At 35.0% G+C, this 27,193-nt stretch overlaps 1 protein-coding gene and 1 long non-coding RNA gene across 10 annotated transcripts; one reads left to right on the top strand and one right to left on the bottom strand.

Moving 5' to 3' along the window:
* Positions 1-5,303: 5,303 nt before the first annotated feature.
* LOC132065665 (inner membrane protein PPF-1, chloroplastic) lies at positions 5,304-20,229 on the top strand. Of its 9 annotated transcripts, none has more exons than XR_009416766.1 (13): positions 5,304-5,741; positions 7,482-7,592; positions 7,839-7,913; positions 8,259-8,319; positions 11,728-11,801; positions 11,888-11,992; positions 12,185-12,292; positions 12,390-12,493; positions 12,976-13,125; positions 13,198-13,324; positions 14,605-14,716; positions 14,934-15,043; positions 19,385-20,229. XR_009416766.1 is itself a non-coding variant. In XM_059459157.1 (12 exons), the coding sequence occupies exons 1-11, from the start codon at positions 5,430-5,432 to the stop codon at positions 14,710-14,712; spliced, it is 1,335 nt and encodes a 444-aa protein (XP_059315140.1). In that variant the 5' UTR covers positions 5,304-5,429; the 3' UTR covers positions 14,713-14,716; positions 17,703-18,022. The 9 variants fall into 9 exon arrangements, 4 of the variants coding, with proteins under 4 accessions (XP_059315140.1, XP_059315139.1, XP_059315141.1 ...); XR_009416763.1 differs by lacking the exon at positions 19,385-20,229 and adding an exon at positions 17,703-18,022; XR_009416764.1 differs by lacking the exon at positions 19,385-20,229 and adding an exon at positions 17,690-18,022.
* LOC132065667 (uncharacterized) lies at positions 16,583-17,066 on the bottom strand. The gene is made up of 2 exons (XR_009416767.1): positions 16,943-17,066; positions 16,583-16,865 (listed from the first exon to the last, which is right to left on the bottom strand). It is a non-coding gene; the product is annotated as an uncharacterized LOC132065667 (long non-coding RNA).
* Positions 20,230-27,193: the final 6,964 nt, after the last annotated feature.

Genomic DNA, 27,193 nt, shown 5'->3' with positions numbered 1-27,193 from the left:
TTACCGAGGGCCTTTTCAAACTTAATGTAATTGCTAACAACAATAATAAAGTTGAGGTTTCGTCTTACTTGCTTGAGTCAGATTCTTTATGGCATGAACGTTTGAGACATGTTAATTATAAAACTTTGTGAAAAATGATCAACTTGGAAGTATTGCCTAAGTTTGAACGCAACAAATCAAAATGTCAAATTTGTGTTGAGTCTAAATATTCTAAGCATTCTTACAACTCCGTTGAAAGGAATACTAATCCGTTAGATTTAATTCATACAGACATTTGTGAAATGAGGTCAATACTATATCGCGGTGGAAAGAAGTATTTCATAACTTTTATTGACAATTGTACGCTATATTGCCATGTTTACTTACTTAATAGTAAAGATAAAGCAACAGATGCATTCAAGCATTATAAAAATGAGGCTAAAACACAACTTAACAAGAAGATCAAAATGAAACGATGTGATAGGGGCTGTGAATAGAATCTTCTTCAAAGAAGTGTATTTGGAATATGGCATCATTCATCAAACAATTGCTTCCTACACGCCACAATCCAATGGGATTGCGGAAAGAAAGAATCGAACTTTAAAGGAGATGATGAATGCTTTATTAATAACTTCTGGATTACCGCAGAACTTGTATTCGGAAGCTTTACTTACAGTTAACCGAATACCCGAGTACCCCATAGCAAGACACAGTCCATTCCATGTGAAGTATGGAAAAGAAGAAAACCCAACTTCAAATACTTTAAAGTGTGGGGGTATTTAGCAAAGGTGTAGGCTCCTAAACACAAGAGGGTAAAAATAGGACCCAAAACCGTTGACTGTGTTTTCATTGGATATGCCACAATTAGTAAAGCATATCGATTTTTGGTGTACAAATCAGAAAATCCCAACATTCATACCAATATGATAATAGAATCAGATAATACTGAATATTTTGAAACTATTTATTGGTATAAAGGTAAATATGGTTCATCTGGCGAAGGATCTAAATGACCTAGGGAAGAATTAAAGGAAAATACACCAAGTAACGAAAATCCAAGGCGTAGTAAACGTCTAAGGACGTCTACATCCTTTGGATAAAATGTGACATTTTTGTTTGAAAATGAGCCTTAAAATTTTAAAGAAGCTATGACTTCTTCGGAAGTTCAATATTGGAAAGAGGCAGTCAATAGTGAAATTAAATCCATATTAAACAACTATACATGGGAGTCGGTTGATATTACACCTGGGACCAAACCTTTAGGGTCCAAATGGATATTCAAAAGGAAGATGAAAGATGATGGTACTATTGAGAAATATAAGGCAAGACTTCTTATCAAAGGATTCAGACAACGAGAAGTTCTTGATTATTTTGACACGTACTCACCGGTAACAAGAATAACATCTATTCGGGTGTTAATATCTTTAGCCGCTGTGTATGGACTTGAAATCCATCAAATGGACGTTAAGACAGCTTTCTTAAATGGAGATTTAGATGAAGAAATCAACATGCAACAACCCAAAGGGTTTGAAGTTCTCGGGAAAGAAAAGAAAAGAAAGTATGTCGACTTGTTAAGTCTCTGCACGGACTAAAGCAAGCACCCAAACAATGGCATGCAAAATTTGATCAACCTTTGTTGACCAATAGATTCAAGATTAATGAGTGTGATAAATGTGTTTACATTAAGAACACTCCGAATCATATAGTCATTGTTTGTTTGTATGTTGATGACATATTGATAAGGAGTAAAGACATTGCTGACATAAATGACACTAAGCGTATGCTAGCTAGCAAATTTGATATGAAAGACCTAAGGAGTTTAATTTTAGGAATTAAGATCCACGAGACTCCTCAAGTTCTAGCTCTGTCTCAGTCGCATTACATTGAAAGATTACTGTGGAAGTTCAAGTATTTAGATTTTAAAACTGCAAAAACTCCAATTGACGTAAACCTTGCTCTTGCAAAGAACAAAGGTAAAAGTGAGTGTCAATTGGCCTATGCTAGGGTATTGGGAAGTTTAATGTACAAATGAACTTTATGCGACCAGATATAGCTAAGTAAACTAAGTTGGTACACGAGTAATCCCAATCAAATGCATTGGATGGCAATGAAACGAGTTCTTGGACATTTAAAACATACCCAAAACTTTACCTTGTATTACAATAAATATCCTGCAGTTATTGAAAGATACAGTGATGCAAATTGGATCACCGGATCAACAGAATCTAAATCCACAAGTGGATATGAATACACGATTGGTGGAGGAACAGTGTCATGGAAGTCGTTCAAACAAACGTGTATTGTCCGCTTTACAATGGAGTCTGAGTTCATAGCTCTAGACAAAGCCGGTGAAGAAGCTGAATGGCTCCAGAATTTCTTAGAAGATATTCCTTTTTGGCCCAAACCTATGGCACCTATATGCATACATTGTGATAGCCAAGCAACAATAGGAAGGGCAAGGAGCATTATGTATAACGGGAAATCTCATCACATACGACGGAGACACAATACCGTTCGACAACTACTCTCTAGTGGAGTTATCACAATTGACTATGTAACGTCGAGCGATAACGTGTCGGATCCACTTACAAAAGGCTTAACTAGAGAGGTGGTTCAAAGATCATCGAGGGGAATGGGTTTAACGCCTACGAAAAGTCATCATAGCGGTAACTCTACCTAGTAGACTGGAGATCCCAAGAGCTAGGTTCAAAGGGATCAAACAAAGTTGTGAATGACAGTTCAACATTGTCAAATAACTCAACCCATTCTCATGAGACAATGTTCAGAAACAAGGATAAAGCATTAAGGCTTTTTAATGAGTTAATAAAGTTTGAGGTTTTTAATGGTTTCTAAGTTTGGCAGGTATGACCAGATAGTGTATCTACGGGAAAACACGTTCAGGAATCACCTATGTGGGTGTGAAGTGTATGTCGCTTCAAGGAGTATGTTAGGTAAAGGCCCATGCTTTACACACTCATGAATCCAAATGGTGTTCATGACTGAAACGAACATAACAGTGAGAACCAAAGACGATTAAAGGGTTAATTGTGTGACATGTGATTGTCTAGGTATACATCAATGTTCGACGGTTCAAAGATATCAAATCTACCGATTGACTGAGTATATCCAACATATGTTCACTACGAAAAGCTCAACGGGAAACCTATTTATGCAGATGCAATTAATCTTTGCTTACGGGTCACATAGTTTTTCATGCATGCATGTTTTTCGTCATATAGCCATTCCCCATTCATGTGGGAGATTGTTGAAGCTAGCTAATGAATAAGCTAGCTAAGTGGGTCTGAATGAGAAATGGAGGGACAAAGAAAATGGAGGGAAAATTGAAATTTGGAGAAGTAACTTTTCTAAGTGCTCTTTCTTCCACATTGGTGGTAGAAGGTACCATTGGTCTGCTTATATATAAAAGCACTTCTTCTAACTCTTAAAGAGTTGAAAAGAGGGACTCCCCTCGTGCCGTCGTCGTCGCTGGGCTCGGATTCGGATTAGGTCAAATGATTTGATTGATAATCTTTTTAGACCAAATTTACTTTATTCATTTTTCCATTTCTGAAATTTTTTTTGCACTAAAAAATAGTTATTTTTAATTTCGCGGAATATTTTCCCTAACAAATATTTTTTATTTTCAAAATAAGACATGGCCTTTCCGAACGGACACCATACTGTTCGGAAAATGTATTTCACAAGTTTATCCGATGTGGCTTATATTCATATTTAAAATATGTGTTTGTTGAAATAATAATAATAATATTATATATAAAGAGAACTATCAAGCTGAATATTTAAAACAATAGAAGAACTACATTAGAGAAAGTCAAACCAATTCAGTTACTTATGTGCAATTATAAACAGAGGCGGATTCAGCATTTAAATTTTGTGGGTTCAATCTTAAGATTTTTAATATTGAACTCATTATATTTTAAAAGTTAGGGATTCATATCTACTATTATTATAATTTTAATTATTTTTTACACTTAAATTTATGCTTCGCCTCAAAAGTTAAGGTTTCAATTGAACCCCACTTAATAGGCTAGATATGCCCCTGGTTATAAACTACTCCCTCCTCCACTTTTACTTGTCCACTTTGGACTTTTCACGCTGTTTAAGAAAATAATAAATGAAGCGCATAATTTACCAATATTAATTGGTGCATATTTTTGTTGGATTTGAAAAAAATGATGTGAAGTGAGTATTTAATAGTATGGATAAACAGGAAGAAAAAAGTTGTCTTATTTTGATATGCAAAAAATGACAAGTAAAAATGAAAATCTATTTTTGAAACAGCGGATAAGTAAAAGTGAAAAGAGGGAGTATATAATAGTACTAATTGAAGTAGAATGCATATTTAAAGAACATTTATTCTCCCGAAAATGAAAGAGATTATACTTTCAACTTCATTAAATAAATTTTTTCATAAATTATGCTTTACAGTAGCAACAAACATCGATTGAGTGGGGTAGCCATTCATCTGAGCTTGCATTTCTATTTTTCAAATTTTGCTTAACCAGTAGTAGCTTTTTTTCTAAATTTATTTCTTCATTTTAAAACATTTTTATTGATTAGCATGGGTTCGAAACTGTTTTTTATTTATTCTTATTATTATTATAATAATAATAATAATAATAATAATAATAATAAAACGAAAAGAGAAGAAATAGTAGTCGTGGACCAACCACAACAACGTACAAACCTAACACTCTGTTTGGATGCATGGTCGTTACCCATGGTTTCATAATGCACAATATTATACTGTATAGTATCGTGTTGTATGTATTGTACTGTATTAATAAATATAATATTTGAATAGATTGTATCGCTTTTTGTTATGATTTAACAATATTTTATTATTTGGTTTGATTGTATAGTACTGTATAATAATATGTAAGGTTACTAAAATCCCATAACCCTTAATTACAAACTAGTTTATATATTAATAAAATTAAGATAGAGGATAAAATAGGAACATTAAAATATAAGTAGGTAGAGGTTGGGTTTTTTGGTGGGGGGGGGGGTAGCGGACAGGGTGATGGATGTGGGTGGGTGGGGTGAGGTGGGGGGTATAATGAAAAAATAAAATACGTAATCACACAAGAATCATCAAATTCGTAATTATAAAAATTACACTTTTTAATGGTTATATAACCACGAAATCACAACTGGCTTACAACATTATATAACACAATTTTAAGAATAATAAAAATAAACATGATTTCATAAAAAACAATACAGAACCACAGCAAACAACCATCCAAACAAGGAGTAAATAACCACAGCGCCAAACATCATTTTAATTTGTAAATATAAGAAAATAAAGGATAGGGATATTTGTCTCCTTGGTTCTCCCTCCTCCACTCTCTCTATTAGCAAGCCCTTCATCATCATCCACAACTTCCCTCTCTCTATGAGAAGCTGAATTTCACTCCAATATTTCCATGGCGAAAACCTTAATTTCATCATTCATCGGAACTCCTTTGCCATCACTCCCTGGAAATATCTTTCACAGGCGAAGGCAGCTTATTTCTACTAGAGTGAAATTCAGCTTCCATGAGCTTCCTCCGATTCAATCGCTTCACTCTTCTTTTGATTTCGATGCGGTTGTAAGCCGAGCGGAAGGACTTATATATACTTTAGCTGATGCTGCCGTGGCTGCTGATCCTACTGCTGTTGCTTCCGATGCTACTGCTGCTCAGAAAACTGGTGGTTGGTTCGGTTTCATTTCTGATGCCATGGAAGTTGTGTTGAAGGTTTGGCCATGACAATTATTCACTTTTTTCCGATTTTTTTTTCACTTCATTTAAAACTTTGGCCATAGAAAATTTCAAATAATGGTCCTGCATATTGATAATAAGTGATACTTATTTGACTTGCTGCCTTGTTATCGGTTTTACTGAACATAGTTTCGACCTAAGTCTGATCAATTGTTACTAGTTTTTAGTTTTAATATTCCTTTTTCTCGACTCTATATAGGTTCAGCGTATTCATAATAACTATTTCACTTGCTGCCTTATGTATAGTTTTCAAAGTTTATGTTTAAATAGTACTCCCTCCCTGTGTCCTAATTTATGCGGCACATTTCAAATTTTGAGAGTCAAAATTTGGGGGATCTTAGTATGCTCAATTGGTTGACTACTTGAACTTTTATCTTATTGGTGAGGGTTCGATTCCCCCACCTTGTAATACCCTCCCCCATTTCCCCTTCCCTACCCCTATATAATAAAACAATTTAACAAAAGAGAGAGAGAGAGAGTCAAAATTTTAACAATTTAAAAAAAAAGGGTTAAATTTTGACTGTAAATTCCTACATGAAACTTTTACGTTTTTTGAAATAAAATTTACATAAAAATACTATAAGTCACAATAATTGAAAATTCAAAATATTTAAAAGTCGAATGAAAACTCGGGATCAACTCTTTATTCTTTTGACTCTGAAAATCCAAAAGGTGCCACATAAATTGGGACGGAAGGAGTGTTACATTGAAATCATTTTTCCTACTAATAATTAAGAGTCTCTAACTCTCAATAGTGCTGTTTTGCTTAAATATCTCAAACTATATCCATTTCAATTTTGAATTTGTTATTATGCCTGACACCTCTTTCACGGATTTTGTAGTTTGTTGGTCATCGTTTCCTTTTCATCCAGAGTTTATGTTAGAAATATACTGCATAGCAGCATAAGTTAGAACGATCCTTGCGCAACACATATCTAACTAATCATAATATATACTAATTGCTGGAAAGTAATATTTCTGATCAGTCACAGCAAGATAAAAGTGACATTATAGTGTTCTCAAGTTCTTGTTTGAGGCAAGTTAAACCCTGAGATGCAAAACAGGCGAAGCGCTTCGTCTCTTAGGGGGGACTTCAGTTTAGGCACCAGATGCTGAAACATGTATCCGCGTAATTGTTGTTTGTGTTTATGGTTATTACTCTTGAGTTACATACATATATTCTATTGTTTCTCTTCATTTACGCTTTTATTCATTAAGTTCCACACTTTAATTGCGCTTTGCAGTTAAAGTCCTACCAAACCTGAGCATCTGCTTCTTTTAAATTATTTTTCTTTGCGCCTTTGATAGCACTGGAAGTAAACTGAACTTTCTTTTTTGGATTTTTTCTACCTATTTAAAGACTTCTCTATTAACTCTTGTCATCTTTCATGTTAATTTAGGTCGACAACCAGATTTCCCCCTTATCCTACCAGATTTGAGCACTCCACTCTCCTCCTCCCCTTCTTCCTTTCCTCCCATTTTTTTTTTTTTTAAAAAGGAAGTTAAAGGATGTGGAAGAAACCTTATCAAGATTCTCATAGGACAACAGGTTGGTTGTCTTCATTAGATCACATGGCGAAGTATAAGTACTGCAGCAGTGCAGCTTATTTTGTTTCAGTTCTAGATAGATTATGTTTTGGTTTTAGCTTTAGGAGGATTGTCTTCTTACTATAGTAGTCAAGTACTCTATTCATTCATTCAATTTGCTCTTTTCAGGTGATGAAGGATGGACTGCAAACTGTGCATGTGCCTTATGCCTATGGATTTGCAATCATATTGCTTACTCTCCTGGTGAAAGCTGTCACTTTCCCTTTGACAAAGCAACAGGTGAGCCTGTGCTGCAGCTCCTGCTAGACCTGGATTTTTAGAGTTGGTCTGGTATTTCAGGTCTTGCCACTTAGTTACGTCTGTCTAGTATTATTAATAATGCAATGGGATGAGAACTTGAATTTAGAGAATTTATCGTTTTGTCAAACTCAAGGCAACAGGAGTTCCCTGTTCTTTTGTTCCTTAGCAATCGTTAATCACTACAATGGAGTTATTACTGATGTATGACATTATGTCATTTGAAAGGTTGAATCAACATTAGCAATGCAAAATCTCCAACCAAAGATCAAAGCTATTCAACAAAGATATGCTGGAAATCAGGTGCGCTCCCATTCACGTTGATTGATGCTTGCTGTTTCATCTAAACTTCTTTTCAGAACCATATGACCTTCTTAATTTGGCTTATGTATTTGACATTCTTTGGTACTTAGTGCTCTAAAAAAGAGTGAAATATGAGCAAATTGACATTGTATGGCTATTGTATTGCTTCTCTTATCAAAAGAGAAAAAAATTATTGCTTATGGTGATAAGAAAACTTGTTAAATAAAAGGAAGGGTGTTTGTAATCTTATCTAGCTATACCTACAGAATTATGATTATTGTCGTGTCCTTATTATGTGGTGATCGGGAAACAAAACTTACATCTTTGATCTTATCTTTCATTCAGGAGAGAATCCAACTTGAGACTTCGCGTTTATATAAGCAGGCCGGGGTCAATCCTCTTGCTGGTAATTGTTCATTCTAGCAGTCAGCACTCTTTTTTCTAGTTATGCGTCCATTTGCTTTTTCGGTTTGATCTTCTAGTTGGCTTGAAGCATTGAACATGTATGTTACTAGAAACTTGCTATGGCTTTTCTCCCCTAGCTAGTAGTGAATCGCAAATTATATATCGTGGAAGTGTATTGAGAGCCACATAATCAGATAAAGAATTACATATCTGCTCATTCATAGTTTGTCCGGTCTAGGTTTTGCATTTTTAGTTCTTATTTAAGTACATCTTAGAACTTGCCTAGTGATATTTTTCCATCCAGAATTTGTTATTAAATGGATTTCAGTTTTATTCCTTTTCAATCTCCGATGTCTGTTGGATCTGAAGTTATCATTTAGTTATTTCCTCATCCGTAGCACTCACTTCATCAACTCCCTTGTTTTATTTTTTGGATAAGTCTGATATTGTATTCCGTGAAGCAGCACAAGAAGGTGCACAATATATACAGTGTACTAAAACTCAGTTGCTGTTTATAAATGTATGGGACTGAGGAACTCCAGTACTGCGTCTTCATCTAACATTTAGCTTGTTACACCAAAAAGCCAAAAGTACAAACATTAGAATTGCATTGGAGAATACGTATAGATACAACATTGTCTTAAAAACATCTTTGATACTCTCTAGACAAAGTAGCCAAAAATATTTGCAGGATCGGTGAATCAACATCTTCCTTTCCTCCAGTTTTCTCCCTTGCCAACGCAGCACTCACCCGATATAGTAGTGCTCCTTTCAGTGTTGAAGAATTTTGAGATAGTGAATTGATTCGAGCTAAGTGCAACTTTTGACTTAGTTTACAGAATGGTTGGAGAAGCATAGATGACCATGAACACCAAAACTAGTTCCTCAATACCGGAGGACACTGCTCTATGACCCGAAATTTGCTTTTTAATATTTTGGTTTTTCACTTCCAATAACGTATTTCATCTCCTGTTTAAGTTCAAATAGTGATGTCAATGGTGAATTGCTTTAAAAAATGCTCCAGATCTATTGGGGCTTTAAGCATAAAAAGGAGAAAATACTCAAAATACCCCCAACGTTTGACCAAAATTCCAACTACACACCTAACCTTTGCGTTGGTCCTATTAACCCCCCCCCCCGGACAATTTTTTTCAGTATTAAAATGCCCCTTTTTTGTTGATGTGGACAAGAGCGTGAGTACACCGCTTAGTGGCGCGTTATAGCCTTTAAAAAACAGTATCTGACGTGTTTTAAAATGCCAACTAGACTGCCACATAGATAAATTTAAATTCCCTCCATTTTTAGGCTACTTCATCATCTTCTTCACCCTATTTAATACCCATCTCCATTTTTTTGTCAAAATAATACCCATTATAAATTCATAAAACATAAAAAATAATACACATCCCCCGAAAAAGTACTATATAGCAAATTAATACCACTAAAAGAAAAGATCATCTAAGATCTCATAAAATAAACAAAAAACCAATTTCAAGACCCAAATTCCTCACAAATCTTAGCAGATCTTTGAAGTCTCTTGCTTTTAGGCTTTGTCTTCAATGATTGAATCAAAAGAGAATCTTGATACTTAGTAGGAACAGTTTTCAATCTCTTCTTTTGTTGTCTTTTAGGCAAAGAATCAACAATAAAGAAATTATCAAAACTTAGAACTCTTTTTTTCCTTCTTGTAATGACTGTTTTTTGAACGTAAGGAACACCCACAACAGAGCCATTAGTGACTTGATGAATGGCTTTAACGAGGAGATTAAGGCCTTGATATCTGTGGGTTGTGAGTGATGAAGTTGATGAAGATGAATCTATTGATGATGCTAAGGAGGAGTTGTTTGTTAAGGAAGAGAAACTGTATAATGAAGATGATGGTGATGATGATGATGATGATGTTGATGAAGATGAAGGAGAATTGGGTATGGGTTTTCGGATCCTCATATTGAAAGTGGAGTATGGAAAATTGAGAGATATATTTTTTTTTTTGAAGAAGAGTAGATGGATGGAGGAAGAGGAAATTAATAAAAAAAGGGGGGAAATTAAAGATGTGGCACGTGGGCCAAGCGTGTGTGGACAAGCGCCTGTTAACAATTGGGGTTTGTCATATTGGACTGCCACATCAGCAAAAAAGGGGCATTTTAATACTGAAAAAAATTGTCCGGGGGTAATAGGACCAACGCAAAGGTTAGGTGTGTAGTTGGGATTTCGGTCAAACGTTGGGGGGTATTTTGAGTGTTTTCTCCATAAAAAGGCACAACTAAGAAAAAAGTAGCATACTAATTCATAATGTTTTCCTTAATAATTAATATATCTCCTTGCCTATTATATTTATTGTTAAGTACCTGGCAACTCAGGATAGGACTAATGGGCAATGAGGTTCACACCTTAATGGTTTGCTTATGCTGAAGCTTAGCTTAAGCGAAGCGCCCTCCCTGGGCTTTTCTGAGATTCAGGGCTTAAGCGCGCTTTAAATGAGCCTTTGACAACACTGGCTCAAGTGATGAACAATAGCTTTAAGTTAGTCAACCTCTTCTTTCTTTTTCTTTTTTTTGAAAAAACCTCTTCTTTCTTATCTATCCTAGCGATACTCCTTTGAGGCTATGAGTTGTTAAAGAAGAAAGGGTTTGTCTTTTAAGAAGTAAGGGCTCCCAACTACTTAGCAACCTGGGGTAAGTTTTCAGGTGCATTATCCTATGAACTGTCTGGCCAATAGCTGCACTGAAGTGGTTATAAATGGCATTAAAGGTTTCAACTTTATGCCCGCGGGTTTAAGTCTTATGCGAATACCACAATTCTAAAACACATGATGATTTGAAAGATACACTGAATTGCTATGCTTTTTTAGTTGTGACAGAGGGTCATTAGAGCTATGTATGTTGTTAAATATGCATCAACTTGAAGGATAACTGCATCATTAACGGACAGGTTATAGCTTCAATAAACAACCTCCACAAGGTTAATGAACCCACCACACTATAAAAACTACAAATTGTTTGACATGTGCTAATTGTAGCACATCAACTAATTGCAAATTTCGATGCCAGTTAATAAGGGACCATGCCATAAAATAATGAGCGCTGCCAGAGATGGATCCAGGTTTTGAAGTTTATGGGTACTTACAATGATCTCAAGTTAAAGTAAAATAATAACTGGGTTCACAACCAACTATTAATAGACATTTTATAGATTTTCTTAATAGAAATACATGGTATGAACAAAAGTTGGGTTCCAGTGAACCCACACCTAAAGGGCTATATCAGCCCCCAAGCGCTGTGAGCTTCTGTATGGTTTGGATGTGTATTTCTTTCCATCTTAAGTTTAGCTTCCAGGTAATGAATTTAGGAAGTCCTTGCACTTCCGTTTTGGTTTATCTAATTTTTGCTTTGTGGTTACACGATAACAGGATGTTTCCCAACTTTGGCCACTATACCAGTTTGGATTGGTCTTTATCAAGCTCTCTCTAATGTGGCAAATGAGGTATTGAAGAAGTTAGTATTATTGTATGTGCTTACTTATTGATTTAGATAATGAGTATATATTTACCTGTTTTCCTTTCTGAAAAGGGATTGCTGACTGAAGGTTTCTTTTGGATTCCTTCTTTGGGAGGCCCGACTTCTATAGCTGCTCGACAGAGTGGAACTGGAATTTCTTGGCTATTCCCATTTGTGGTCAGTGTCATAACCTAATTACACCTTTATATCATGGCTAAAACTTATTTTGAGTGATCTTCCTAATCACAAAAAGGGTGGAACAATTACCCCCTTTCATCTCACCTAATTGGTTCCCAGAAGATAAATCTGCTTGTAATACTAACTACATTTTAGTATGATTATGGACATGAAATCTGTTGACATTTTCAGGATGGGCATCCACCTTTGGGTTGGCATGACACAGTGGCTTACCTTGTTTTGCCTGTCCTGCTAATTGTTTCGCAATATGTTTCAATGGAGATAATGAAACCTCCCCAAGTACGAACCTGAATTTATCTTCCAGCTTATTTCCTTCTGATCTTAGTTTTGGGTGCTTCTGTCATATTATATTGAAATCGTCAAAATCTCTTCTTAGACAGATGATCCAGCTCAAAAGAACACACTTCTGGTTTTCAAGTTCCTTCCGCTCATGATTGGCTATTTCTCTTTGTCTGTTCCGTCAGGGTTAACAATTTACTGGTGAGCTCTTACGTTCTTACTTACAGTAATTATGTTATGTTGCCTCTGATGCACAATTATTGGTCTTAAACATATCTGATACGATAAAATCCTGGTGTGAATTATCATTTTTCTAAATGAAAACTACATTAATCTGCTTAAATAAATTGAAATTTTCTATTCACTTGTTACCAGTGACCATATCACTGAATGAGAGGAGAGGATAAAGAAAGTTCAATGCTGCCTTCATACAATAAGATGTATCCTTATACTTTCTGAGTTATTTCAAACTTTCCGGTCAAAAGACATGTTCGAAAAAAGTTGCTCAACATCTATCCTAGTTTTTTTTTCCTTTTAGAATCTCTCTCATAAGGCAACAACTGAAAAATTATCATGCTTCTGCTTTCATCTCGTTTAACTCAAAAGTAGATTTGTGTTCTCGATATTATAATCAATGAAACAAGATAGTTTCTTAACTTGCATCTTTTATGTTGAATTTCAAGGTTCACAAATAACGTGCTGACCACGGCACAGCAGGTATGGTTGCGCAAGTTAGGTGGTGCAAAGCCTGCTGTGAGTGGAGATGCTAGTGGTATCATTAGTGCTGGACGTGCAAAGAGAACTACCTCTCAACCTGAACAATCTGGAGAGAGGTGTGTATAATATTTCAAAGTTAATCAACTTTACAATGTCTACCTAGCTAACGACAACTTTCATGGAGACAGATTCAGGCAGCTAAAAGATGATGAAAAGAAGAAAAAGGCAACCAAGGCACTCCCTACCGATAAGGTTGAACTATCAGCTTCTATATCTGATTCTCAGGACGAACCAGATGATGACACCAAGCCCAAGGTAAACATCAAATTATTGTTTTGCATTTGATCTCCGCTGACAGTTCATCTGAGACATGTTTGCATGATTAAATTTAGTTGTTAGTCGATGAATACGAAATGGCATGTCCAAGGACAATAAAAGACATGGATGGCTTCTGGACTAATAAGGGACGATGATTTATTGCATTATAAAAGTTCTCTGTGTGAAAGTACTATCCTTCCTTTTTCACTTATTATCAAGTCAAGTCTTCCATGTAATAAAAACGAGGATTTGTTCACCTAGGCTTGGTCATGGTTGGTGTCGTGGTTCCTAGATGCACAACTATGCTGTCCTTAGACCCCATCATGCCAGCCTAAGAAGAGAACAGTTGTGTGACAGTGAAAAGAAAATACTATACAACAAAGTGGAACAAAGGAAAGACGGAGATTCACATTGTTAGAGTTGGAAATATCATAGTTTTTTTTTTCTCGTCACCTCTGTAGTTTGGTCTTCTTCTTCTTCTTCTTCTTTTTCTTTTTGATTTTTTTTTTTTTTGATCTAGTAAATGACATATATTGGCAAAAAATGTCAGTACAGAACCCTTATGCAAACACTATTAGACAAAAGTTGCATGTGATTATAACATAGATATGTTTTTGTATCTTATTGCTGTCTGAAAATAGATCTTTCTCCAGTTGATTGGAGTTTGTTTTTAATTAGGAGTGTCCTGACTCTAATTATTAAACCAGTGATTCTGCTTTTCGGTAAATTGAAGTGCATGAAGACACATCTGCTCTATATTTGTGGTCTAATAGTGTATTGCCTTTATACATCCCAATTTTCATAGTCTCCCTATGTATTTCTCGCCCTATATATTTCTGACTATTTTCGGTAATTCGTCTGCTCGAGGAGTGGTGGTTGAGGAAAGAACAAATTGAAAACTTTATGTCTCTGGTGTTTTAAATAATTTCTTTTCCTCTGTAGCTTGAGCAAGGATTACTCAAAAATTCAATTGTAAATCAATAATCTTGTGCAAAAATGCATAGGGATTGGTTACGCAATCAAGCTGAAAGTTTGATGGGCTTCACTCAGAGACTGGAGATATATGCATACGTAATTCTAGGCTCATGGATACTTAAGTTGCTGGGAGCATTTCAAAATCTTGATTGTTTCAGTTTGATGAGGAGGGAAAAGAATAATTTCTTAGTACCCCCAATATGTGTTGTTTTGTTTGGTGCTGCTTGGCAAACATATAAATTTTCAATCGGAAGACATTGTTCTGAATTTGAGCTTATACACTTGATAAATATTGGCTGCAGGATGAAGAAGTTCTTGAAGAGGCTTATGCTTCTAGCAGTAGTAAAGAAGTTCCGAATTACTCGGGGCCGAGGAAGAGTAAAAGATCAAAAAGGAAGCGTGCTGTATAAAGCGGTAATAATTCTTTAGCTGTCAGTTTAACTTGTATATTTGACAAATCTGTATTTTAGTTAGTGTATAGTGGCCATTTTCATGCCGGTCATCTATTTAATGGCTATCTGCCAAATGACGAGAACCTGATAAGTATGCAAAAGTGAATTCACACGCTTGCGAGTTTAAGCACCACCTTAGCAAGCAAAAGCTAAATTTATCATATTCCTTTCATGTGTAGCATGTGGGCTTTCTTGTACCGATTCTCCTGCAAACAATATTCATGACTTCAGCTGACAACAAGTGTGGTTGATGAGAGGGGTTGAGGAGGGTTCATGAAAGTCTGCAATGGTAACACCATAGAATTTTAAGCAGCGGGCCAAACATTTCCTCTATTTTCCTCATTAGTTACTTATTTTCCTCTGCATTAATGATGCCTGCCATGGAAGTTGTTTTCTTTCCTTACAAGATTAATTTGCCTTCTTAGTATCCTGGGTTAGAGTTTGTCTTCATAAACGAGCTTCGGTTTGGTCCCCTTGGCTTTTGTCTCGGGGCAAGAATGCAGCAAGTGATATATTAAAAAAGGTCTAGTATTTAAGTGGAGAAGTGTAGGGAGGGCATAATCGAGTTTCGAACTGTGTACCACCAACCCTTGGGGGATTTCTTGGGTATTAAAAAAAGAGCTTTAGTTTTGACGACCAGATTATACTAAATTCTTTCAGTTTGTTACAACAACATGGCCAGCGTAATCCCACAAATGGGGTCTGGGGAGAGGGATGTGTACGCAGAATTAATATGATGTGTTCGCAGAATTAATACTTTCTCAAAATTTATAGAGAACTAATTTTTGATAGTTATGAATTGATAGTACTCTTTGCAGTGAGCATATTAGAAGTGGAGCAATAAGGACTTTAGACTAGACGATATTACTCTTCCGACAGTTTAGTTGGTGAAGGATAATAAAATTCCATGCTCAAAGATATGCAGGTGTTTGTACAAGCACAATAACCTAAATCTTAAATCTTCTAACTATTACATACATGTCTTAACTTCCAACTCTCAACAAATATTATGTTCTCATATGGCTAGCTCGTTCTTCTGGTCATGACCTTGATGGCGGGCAACAATTTCTAGTTGGCTTTGGCTCAGTAGTGGTAGATGGATCTTCTTTTATTTTCCCTGCTTCACAACAGTTTGATTAGAGACTATGTGCATAAACTAAAGCAGAAGAGAGACTACGCACTTTAGTTGGCAATTTGACTTGTATATATGCAAATGTATCTTAGTCTCTGTCTAGTGGCCCTTTTCATGCCGGTCATCTATTTAAGGACTATTTGCTAAATGAAGAAAGCCTGATTCATTGGCAAATTGCTTAAGAAGATTTATTCAGGCTCTTTCAAGTTTAACAACGAGCTTAGCTAAGAAAAGCTAAATTTTGCCATATTTTTTTGACGTAGCGTGTGGGCTTTATGGTACCAATTATCGTATGAATACTAACCACGAATTGAGTGGACAATAGTGTGTTCTGATGAGGGGATGCATCGAATTTGCAGTAAGGTGGTGGCACCATAGAATTTTAAGCAGCTGGTCTAAAGTTTTATCTATTTTTCTTCATTAGTCAGTACCATAATCTTCATTCTTATCTCTCTGTTACTGATGCGAGCGTGTGAGTTGTTCTTTGGGGACCTACAAGATTTGTATGGTTTCGTAGGAGCTTGGGCTTCAGTAAATGAGCTTTGGTTTCACTTTTAGTTTAATCAAAACTCACTTTTAGCTTACTTTTTAAGTATTCATCAAACTAGATAATGATAGTCGTAGATTGATAAATATTGTTTGCAGTAGAGCATATTAGGTGTGAAGTAGTAAGGACTATAGATTGGATAAACACCATTCTTCTGGACTGCTTAGTAACTGAAGGGAAATGTAATTCCAATCTGAAAGGATATCCTACTGTTTTTACAAATACAATAGCCTAAAGATGAAATCGTTTAACTACTACATATTTGTCTAACCTCCAATTCTAAAATTGTGGTCTCATACGGCTAGCTCATTCTTCTGTTCATGGCCTGATGGCGGACGATGATTTCCAGTTGTGTTTGGTCCTTGATGGTGGACGATGATTTCCATTTGGATTCGGTCCAGATGGTGGTTTATGAATCTTTTCATACTTGCCCTGCTCCACAATAGTTTGATTAGTGACTCCATGCATAAACTACTGCGGAATAGAGACTCCGTACTTGTGAGACTTACCAAATTAGCAAGAATGTGTCCTCTTGTTGATCTCAAGTTGTAGAACACTGAGCTTTTTTTGGACTTAACTGCGATAGAGAAGCTAGAGTTTAGATCCATTGATATACTTGAATACTAAAATCACGTAACTGTTTTGTATAGGAAATCCTGGAGTTCAAGAAAATAGGAAAAACACGACTTGCTACAACTACCATAGCTGGAAAGAAGAAAATAGTGCATTACATTCATTTATTAGTGTTTCATTAGCAGTGAAGAGTTGTTACTTGCCTGCTTTTATAGCTTGAGCCATGGGAATGAAGTTATAATCATGTCGACATGCCGCCCATATTGTCGATATGAGAAGGAGGTAGAGGAGGAGTTCTGTTCTCTTCATCTTTAGCATTGGAATGTTGAAAGTGGGTGCAGCAGAAGGTGAACTTATAAGTGGGGAAATCATTTCCAATATAGAGGGAGATTTTAGGTAGCATATAATTGGTAATCATTACTAATGTTGAAAACATTGAATGTTAGATAAAGTTGCTGGGGTATCCTATGCCTTTTTGTGTAACAAGTGGTAAGATCAGGAATCTGGCTCTCTTCATTGTGAATTGACTTCTTGTTCAGTCATCATTGTGTCCATGATGAATTACAAGTCATAGCATTATTCTCCTTTTGAGTGCTCGAACCTGTCGTTGACTTTGTCTGTCTGCCCCTCACACTTTTCCTAAAATACACATTACTGTTTTGTTTTTACAACAACATATCCAGTGTAATCCCACAGGTGGGGTAGAGTGTACGCAGATCTTAACTCGATCTCGTGAGGTAGAGAGGCTGTTTTGCCATTGTGTTTATTGGAAAAACGTGATTTGTTACAATTGCATCCATTTAAACTCCAGTAGCTGGCAGCTAAAGTTTTCTCATGGTTCGCGTCTTGTTCAGTCATTTGTCAATTGTCAATTGGCAAGTTGCTCTGTTTTTTCTACTCCTTTTTGATAAGTGCTTTGTGTTTACGAAACTCCTAAGTGAGAGGGAAATCTTATCTTTGTTTTATTTTTATTTTTTAATTTGAAGGGTGGTGCCATCCTCGTGTCTTTTCTTTAATCTGATGGAAGATGCAGGCTTCATGCTTCCCCGCCTTCTTCCCCCCTATAGCAAGAAAAAAATTGCACTTTTTTCCTTCAAACGAGCTAGTCTTTTAAGTTTTACCCTCCAAATGGATTGGTCTTTAATTTTTATCCTTAGCAATCGAACTTATGCGTAGCGGGGCATAAGTTCTTTAAGGGCGCGGAACATAATTTGTAGGATATAGTCATGCGAAAATATAAATTTATATCCTGTGAAAAGGTTGCTTGTCTTGAAGGACAAAAATTAGAGACCAGCAGAAAATAAGGGTAGAATTGTTAATGACCCCACTAGCAACCCTCTACACAAGGCCAAAATCCAGAAAGAACAGGTGCGCCCGAGATTAAGAGTAATTTCATCTAAAATTAAAGGAAGGCAGGGTGAGGATTAGGAAGCCTAATAATAGTGAAAAAAAGGAAGTTGCCTAGCAGCATAACGATAAATGAAGGAGTAGGGGAAATTAAAAGGGATCTTTACAAAGGAAATTATACTGATCGTGAAAATGGATGGTGTTGAAGTTTTGACTCCTTAACTTGTCCCACGGGCAAACCTTCAAGGTCAAAAGTCATTTTTCGCCCATAGACAGGCGAGGTCAAAAGTTCAGGACTACTCATTCCAAGGCCACTCTTGTAGATCACCCATATTTACATTAAACAGAGGCCAACAGAACAAGAAAAAGTAATCATAATCTTTATTTTTTACAATCATGCGGTGTATAATTAATGTGTACACTGATTATGTACTTGTTATGCATTGACTATACACCGCAGATAAGGTTTGTTGGCATGTATTTTACCTTAATTCGTGTCTGCATTAGCAGCACATGAGCTGAGATCTAGAATACTGTGATTAATTTCAAATTGGAAGTTGGAGTTTAGGACCATGAATGCCATCACGGATACGGTAAAAATTAGATGGTCGGGCCTGCTGTAGGAGTTTTGAAAAATTGTCATAAGTAGCCGCCGATTAACCTAATAGCCAATAAACGTATATTTTTTTTATATTGCTATATAAGATACATAAATTCTAAGTTTTTATACACGATGTTATATATTTTTTGTATATAGCTAACGAATGTAATTATTTTTTATCGGCCGGACAAATGTATAACTTGCCTATAAGTTTTCGGGATAACTACACTCACTGGCCACAAATTTTAATGGCCCAACTTTGTAGCTTTTAACCTGAAATACATTTGGGAAATCTACATGGCATAGCTTACTATTAGTAGGTAACTATAGTTTGACTTAATTATTTCCCGTAGCTAAATTTGGTATATCAATTACACAATATAACTAATCAAAACCCTAATCTCCTCTCTTCTCGTTATTCCTCCCTCAGCCGCCGACATCCGCCGCAGGTAAAAACTCCAACACCACTGCTCCATCTCTCACACCACCGCCACTGCTAGCCCCTTCCCCTTTTTCCTTTCTTCTCCGGCGAGAAAGCGGTGCTCCAGCGAACTCCATCAACAACACGGTGACGAACCACAACATATAAGTGGTAGTCTGTAGGTGTGAAACCACCATCTTCACAACCTCCACGTCGCCACAAACACGGCAGATCTGGCCACAAAACTCTGGCGAAGGGTTGTTGTGTTGTTGTTATGAAATTTCCGGCAAATCTGGCCGAACTAGTGGTTGGTGTTGTTATATTCACTAATACGGCGATTGTATTCACTTTTTTGTTAAATTTTTGGATTGTATTCATTTTTTTAGGGTGTATTTGTTAATTTTTGGTGTATCTATGTTTTTATGTATTCAGTTTTACTCGCTGTATTCATGAATACAGCGAGTCGTTTATGAATACAGATAGTCATTTCATGAATACAGTGAAAAAAAATAGCAAAAAACGAATACAGCGAAGAAAAAGTAGCTACGCCATGTAAATATTGAAAATGTAGCTATGCCTAATTTTAAACTCCTAAAATATAGTCATTTATGTAAAATGCCCGATAAGATTTTAAGCTCAAATTATTAGTAAATGAGAGGCAAACCGTAAACTTCCATCACTGCTCCTCTATTTCAATCTCATTCTACATGTCATGCTTCTCCTTCTCCTCTCTTCTCGCTTCTTCCACCCACCAACGATCACCACCACATACCCCTCCATATTTTTCTTCGTATCCACTATAGGGAACACCAACATGCCACCGTTTTTCTCTCTTTTTTTTTTTTTTTTTTTTTTTTTTGTTGCTATCTCCTCCTCTTTCACTGACATGCAAAAATGCTTGTATTTCTCTAGATAATTTTCGGCCAAACTACGATGGTGGTCGGCAAATGCTTTATGAGCGATGGAGGAAAACAATGGTCATTGCTGGAGAAGATTAATTTTTTCGGGTCAAGTTTGTCGGTTCCTGGGTGCTTTTTCATTAATACATTGTGTAATTAGTGTATAGAAACTGTATAATAGATGTATGATTAGTGTATAATGTAGATTAGTGTGTATACATTATACACTGAGTAGACATTAATGATATATTTATTGTACACAGATTATACAGAAAAAATAACATGAAGGATCACAATGACCACGGTGGGTATTTATATATGTGTTATGGAAAGTGTGTATACACTTATATAACACATATACACTATTTATAAACATTCAGTGCTTGTACAATTTGTATACACTACGTATACAAAGTGTATATACAGTGAATAATGCGTACATGCAGTGCACTTACAATTTATAACATATATAGAAAATAAATATATCTTATTTATATATAGTGTTAAATCTTTCTCTCAATTTTCATTCTTTCTTTCTTTCTTTTTCTCTTTTAGATCTTATTTTTCAAGTGTGGTGAGTACAGTTTGGGGGTTGATGAGAATGTTCGAAGGACGTGTAAGTCTGTTTTTTTCTAATTTAATATCTAGAGGGAGTGGGCATGGTTGTCCGGTGGTTGCTGTGTGGTGATAGAGGTGTGATGGCAGCTGGATGGTAATGCGAGATCTTCGCACGTTCGGTTTGAAAGTTAGTTGGGTTACATCTGTTAGCCATTGCAATTAGTTATGTCTATGATTTGTATGTTGAAATTTTGTGGCCATCTAATTGTGAATATTTTTAGTCGGATGTCTATATATGTAACTTTCCCTAAGTTATTATAAAAAATAATGGAGTAATAGTTATACTTTAATGCGAAAATAAGATTTGGATGAAAATTCTTTACTTAAGACATAAAAAAACTTATCAAGATTTGAACTCGATGAATCATTCTATGATCTTGAACTTATAAATCATAAACATCTGATTTAATAGCTAAAATCATGAACTTATAAATCATAAACATCTGATTTAATAGCTAAAATCATTTACAATTCTTGTACATAAAAGTACAAATAACACTACTCTAACTGACTGAATATAAGAATTTAAAGAAAGACATGACATTATATGTGCCCACTGATACCATAACAATGTTGGATGAGTCGAATGCCTAGATTGTAAATTGTATCCCCATGTCCAACTCACATGCGCTTGAGAGTGAAAAACAAAAATATTATCACACAAGGTTGTACTCAGCAGGCAGCATCGAATCCCTAACTCAATATCGGGGAAAGACTCTAGAGAAGATATCATGCGATGAATATGCAAGTCAAACCAAGCATGACATTCATAAATCTTAAAAACAGTTAAAGACTCGAAAATTATTTAACATTGAAATAAAAATCTTTACATATTCGAAGCGACCATAACGAATACACGTAAAATACATATGAATTGAAAATGCACGACAAATACACGTAAAATACACATGATTTGAAAACATTTTTTTGCGCGGATTTCCCTTCATTTGGGGTAGTCTTTAATTTTTGTCCTTCAAATTGGTGGTCTTTAAGTTTTGCCCTTCGCCTAATACCCCGAGGTTGTGGATTCGAACCCCAACTCAGTAAAAAAAAAATCATAAGGTAGAATTTTGCAAAATTCTGTTTTGCGAATCCAAACTCTACCTTGCGAATTTTTTACTGAGCAGAGATTCGAACCCGAAACCAAGGGATTTTTAGTAAAGGACAAAAGTTAAAGACTGCCAATTTGAGGGACAAAAATTAAAGACCACCCCCAGCAAAGGACAATCCTGCAAATTGCCCATTTGAAAATAAAAAAGGTCAATATTCAGGGCCGGCCCAAAGCCATCCGCCCAAGGCCAAACCACTGCGGCAATGGCTTTGGGCCCCCAAATTTTTGGGACCCCATTCTTTATTAAGTTGGGAAAATGACATAGTAATACTTGTTAAGATCCTATATTACAAAATATAAGAATATTTTTTCTTATTTACAAAATATACCAACTTAATTACAAAACATACTAGATCTGGAAAAAATTAAAAGCCACCCTATATTATGGGCGGAAATTCAATGCACAGAGCCTAAAAATCCATAACAGAGAAGATATTCATAGACAATACATAAACGAAGAACTTCATAATATATCATATTCATCATACACACGCTGCAGGACCACACAAAAGATTTGGGAAACTAGAATGCAAAAGGTGAAACCAAATCATCTCTATCTCTAATCGTCAAAACTTCAGTTCTTGAGAGCAGATCTGATGAGGAAAGCAACAACAGTGACGGCAAAACAGGCGGTGAACGATGGTGAGATAGATTCGGCGACGAACGACGGTGAGATAGATCCGACGGATGAAGCCGACGCCAGTGCAAGTGAGTCGGCAGCCACCGTAGCTCCGATGAGAGAACAAACTGTGAAAATAATAGAGAGGTGGGGGATAATTGACGAATCTGTTGAATAATTAGTTGGTGTTTATGTTTTTAGGTTTTACATGATTAGGTATTTGAATTAGTTTCTCGAAAGTTTTCTAATTATTATTGTTGTTAATAGTTTAGTTCTTAGGAGATTGAGTAATGAATTGTATGAATAATGGTAGAATCGTGAATTATGTAAAGCATAAAACCCTATGAATGATGGTAGAATCATGACTTATGTTTCAGAAAAGTGTTTTTCAAGTTTTCTATGTTGTTGTTGTATTAAATTTGTATGAATATTGTATGAAAGTTGTATATAATGTTGTTGTAGTTGTATTAAATTTTCAAAAACCTAACATGCTAATCCTTGAGCGAGACATACATATTTCATACCTGTTTCACTTTTCATACATGAAAATTTGAGCAAAATTTTTAAGTCTTGACTGAGATATACACATTTCATATACTAAATTTTGAGCGAAAATTTTAAGCTTTAAGGGAGATATACACATTTCATACAGTTTTCATACACAAAATTTGAGCAAAAATTTTTGTATATGTTTTGTAAAAAATCTATTGATATGTTTTGTAAAGTGAAAAGTATCGTCATATTTTGTAAATATACCCTATTCTTATGTATATATAGGTTATTCTCCCTATTAAGTTTTATCCTACTTTATTTCAAAAATATTGTGACTTATGGTACTTTTATGTAATTTCTAAATATGTAAATTATTTTACAAAAAACTTAAATATTGTATGTCTGAACTCACAATAAAAATAAGAAGTTGAACTATTAAAATCCAAATTGTGTTACATAAACTGAGACAGACGGAGTGCACAATATTTATAAAAGAAAAAAAGAGAAGAAATTTTTTTAGTCACGTGATTGATTAGTTATATAGTCAGTTGAATTTTTTCCGAATAAATTGATTTGAAAAAATTGTTAACAACTTTGCATTGTTCTTGACGACTATAAAACGGTAATTAATGACTTCGCATCTAAATAAAACGAGAAAAGTTGACTTTAATTTTTTTTTTTTTTTTAAAAAGAGACGATCTTTCTCAAAAAAGAAAAAAAAAATTAAAGCCTCTCTTAGAAGTTTAGCTTGAAGCGGCCCTGTCAATATCATTTTTTTGCGCGGAGTGCCCTTCTTTTGGGGTGGTCTTTAAATTTTGCCCCTCATATTTGAAATGTTTAAATTTTCGCATTTCGGCTAACACCCATAGGTCCCGGAGTTCGAACCCACGCGCGGATCGAAATTTTTAAAAAAATTCGCAAGGGTTTAAATTTCGCTATGCCGCCAACAAAGATACACTTGTTAAGGAATTACACATTTATCTGGGATCGCATACTCATGCCTTATGGGCGGACTTGGCATAAGTATGCGGGTCCGCATAACTTTGATAATTCCTTCACAAAGTTACGCTGGGGCATACTTTTAACGGGCAAACTTTTATACGGACCCGCATAACTTTGTGAAGGAATTATCAAAGTTATGCGGACCGCATACTTATGCCAAGTCCGTCCATAAGGCATAAGTATCGAGTCCGCATAACTTTGGTAATTCCTTCACAAAGTTACGCGGGGCGGGGGCATACTTTTAATGGGCAAACTTTATGTTGGATCCGGCATAAACTTTTGAATGAATTATCAAAGTTATGTCGACCGCATACTTATGCCAAGTCCGCCCATAAGGCATAAGTATGCCGGTCCGCATAACTTTAGAATTCCTTCATGTTGCATCTTCGTTGCAGGCATAAATAAATTTAAACTTGTCTTGCTAATTTTTTTTTTAAAATTTTGATTGCGCGTGGGTTCGAACCCTTAACCTATGGGTTTATGCGGGACAAGAAAATTTAAAGATTTCAAATATGAGGGGCAAAATTTAAAGACCACCCCAAACGAAGGGCAATTCTGCGAATTGCACATGTAATTCATGCCCTATATGGGTTCATTATAGCCAAGGCTCGTTAGACCGACATTAGTTCAAACTCATAGTTGGGTATATGTAGATATTTGATTTGATCCCTTACAAAAAGAAAAAAATGCCTCATTAGGGTTGCGAACTCCACCTTTTACATGGTTTAGCGGGTACATATCAATAATAGTACCTTATAGCAGTACTTTTTAACCTTTACTTTATGTGACGCGACATATGAGGGGGTCCATTTATTGGGATATGGGAAAATTAGAGTAATATTCCTGGCAAAGATGTCCCAACTCTTCTTTTTATCTTTTTGTTGGTATCTTTTCTTTTCCTTTTTGACACTTCATATTGTTTTCTCCTTTTCCATGTTACATTTGCCAGTTTAAAACTAATCCATGACCTTGTCATCTCATCTCCATCATCTTTAGAATCCAACTTTACCTAACATTTTTACGCGCTAATAAAAAAAATTTAATAAAAAAGAAAAGTTTATTTAATATATATCTCAATTTTTTGAAAGAAAAAGGAGAGGGTGATAGGGAGATTGTAAAAGTGTCAAAACCTAGTAGAGTCGTCAAATATTGTGTGATGGTAAGGGAAGTTTTTGGGGGAAAAGTATGAGAAAAAGAGATAAAGGGGAGAAAAGATTAATACAAGCTTAAAAGCATGAGCAACCTGTTTGCTTTAATTCCAATGGAATAAGTGACATTACAACAACAATCCAGTGTACTTCCACAACTGAAGTCTGGGAGAATAGTACGTACGCAGACTTTATCCCTATCTTGAGAAGGTAAAGAAGGTGTCTCCGATAGATCTTCGGCTAAAAAAAAAAAATGAGAAAAAAGACAGTAGCAACAAGCAGAAAAGATAATAATTTAAGAATTCTAAGAGCACAGTAATCTAGACTAAAGTAACATCAAGTAGTAACGGAAATCTAAGCATATGAAACTATAAGAAAAATACAATACTCTAGAAATAGGAAAAAATACGTTAAACTACCTACTAGCCTTTCTATCCAATTAACATTAACAAGTGAAAAGATGGAGAAAAATAAGATAATATGTAAACTGAACTAATATAAAAGGGAATCTTTTTATTTCTATCTTCAATTTTGGATGGAGAAAGATCGGTTTAGATAAGTACTAGCCTCGGATAACTATCATGCATGACCGCTAATTAGGTCTATTTTTTCATGCGCTACTAGTAGCGTAAATATTTGTTTTACATAATCAAATTATTTAAAAATGAATTACATGAAATTGTCTATAGTAAGTCCCAGTGGTAATTTTGAAAAAAATAGAAAAAAATAAATTACAAATAATCAAATTATAGTGATAGTTGCAAAACAAATTAAAATAACAATTTATGTTATTACTTGATTCTTAGTAGTCCATCTTTCCCAATAACATTAAAAGTCTATATCTATATTCTATATATATAAAATAGGAGAGGTACAAGCAACGTGGTTAAGCCAAGTGGCAGGCTAATAACAAGCCACTTGGCAATTTTAAGACAAAGTTAATAAGCATTGTAATAAGACTTTTGATTTTGACTAAAAGATTAAAAAAAAAAATGAATAGATAAAAAATGAATTAAAAGATGGAGTTTTAGAGATAATATTTTTAAATCCTCCTGGAATTATGATTACGATATAACATTGGCTTCTATTAACACTTATCTGCAAAAAGGTTAAAACATTTTGAATTTGAAATGCAGGATGGAACTCGAGTATTATTTGTTTGATATAATTGGTTAGATAGATCAAATCTAGACCTAATCTTATATACCTATCCGAACAAAAAGGAAATTAAAAAAAAAAAATCCAGAGTATTTGGATAATGTTGGAGTCTTCTGTCAATATTTATTTGATTTTATCATTTCTTTTATTCAACTCAAAACTTCTTTAATATTACAAATTTTATACGATATATCTAAAAGTATTTAAATTTGAATTTAAAATCATAGCAACTTCTAACAATTTGGATTACGACGGAGTCTTCTTTTATCTAACAAAATTGAAGATATGCTACTATATACTAACATAAATACTAAAAAGAACATTATATATTTGAAATGTAGCTCTATATAATACAACACAATTTTAACTTTAAGAGAACAAACACTAGATCAAAATTTCTATTGCTATTAAATTTCTACCTTCGTTGTATTTCATTATGGATGGAGGAAAATCAGTGTTGTATGATTACATGTTTCATCTCTTAAAGTTATGCTCAATTTTTGTTGTGTACATGCTCTTGATATTTAGTAGCTTTAATTTTGGTGGTACTTTAATGGATTAGTGATATTTATTTGTCTTCTTTTTCTATATATTTGTCTTTTCATCTCTTCAATTTCGTAAGAATGAATTTTTGAACTCTTGGATTTCGCGATTCATTTTGTTTATGTTGATTCACATGCAGCTACTCAAGAGTACTAGATTCTTTTCAGGAAGGTATATCTACTTGAAGGAATATCTTGTGAATAAAGATGGATTTGATTTCTTGAAGAT

Source organism: Lycium ferocissimum, chromosome 7 (genome assembly GCF_029784015.1).
Source record: "Lycium ferocissimum isolate CSIRO_LF1 chromosome 7, AGI_CSIRO_Lferr_CH_V1, whole genome shotgun sequence".
NCBI classification, from domain to species: Eukaryota; Viridiplantae; Streptophyta; class Magnoliopsida; order Solanales; family Solanaceae; genus Lycium; species Lycium ferocissimum.
This window is presented reverse-complemented; position numbering and strand designations above follow the sequence as displayed.

Coding starts and splice junctions, on each gene's coding strand:
- LOC132065665 (XM_059459157.1), top strand. CDS start 5,430: ATGGCGAAAACCTTAATTTCATCATTCATCGGAACTCCTTTGCCATCA. Junction 8,320..11,727: donor CGGGGTCAATCCTCTTGCTG/GTAATTGTTCAT, acceptor ACACGATAACAG/GATGTTTCCCAACTTTGGCC. Junction 11,993..12,184: donor CTTGGCTATTCCCATTTGTG/GTCAGTGTCATA, acceptor TGACATTTTCAG/GATGGGCATCCACCTTTGGG.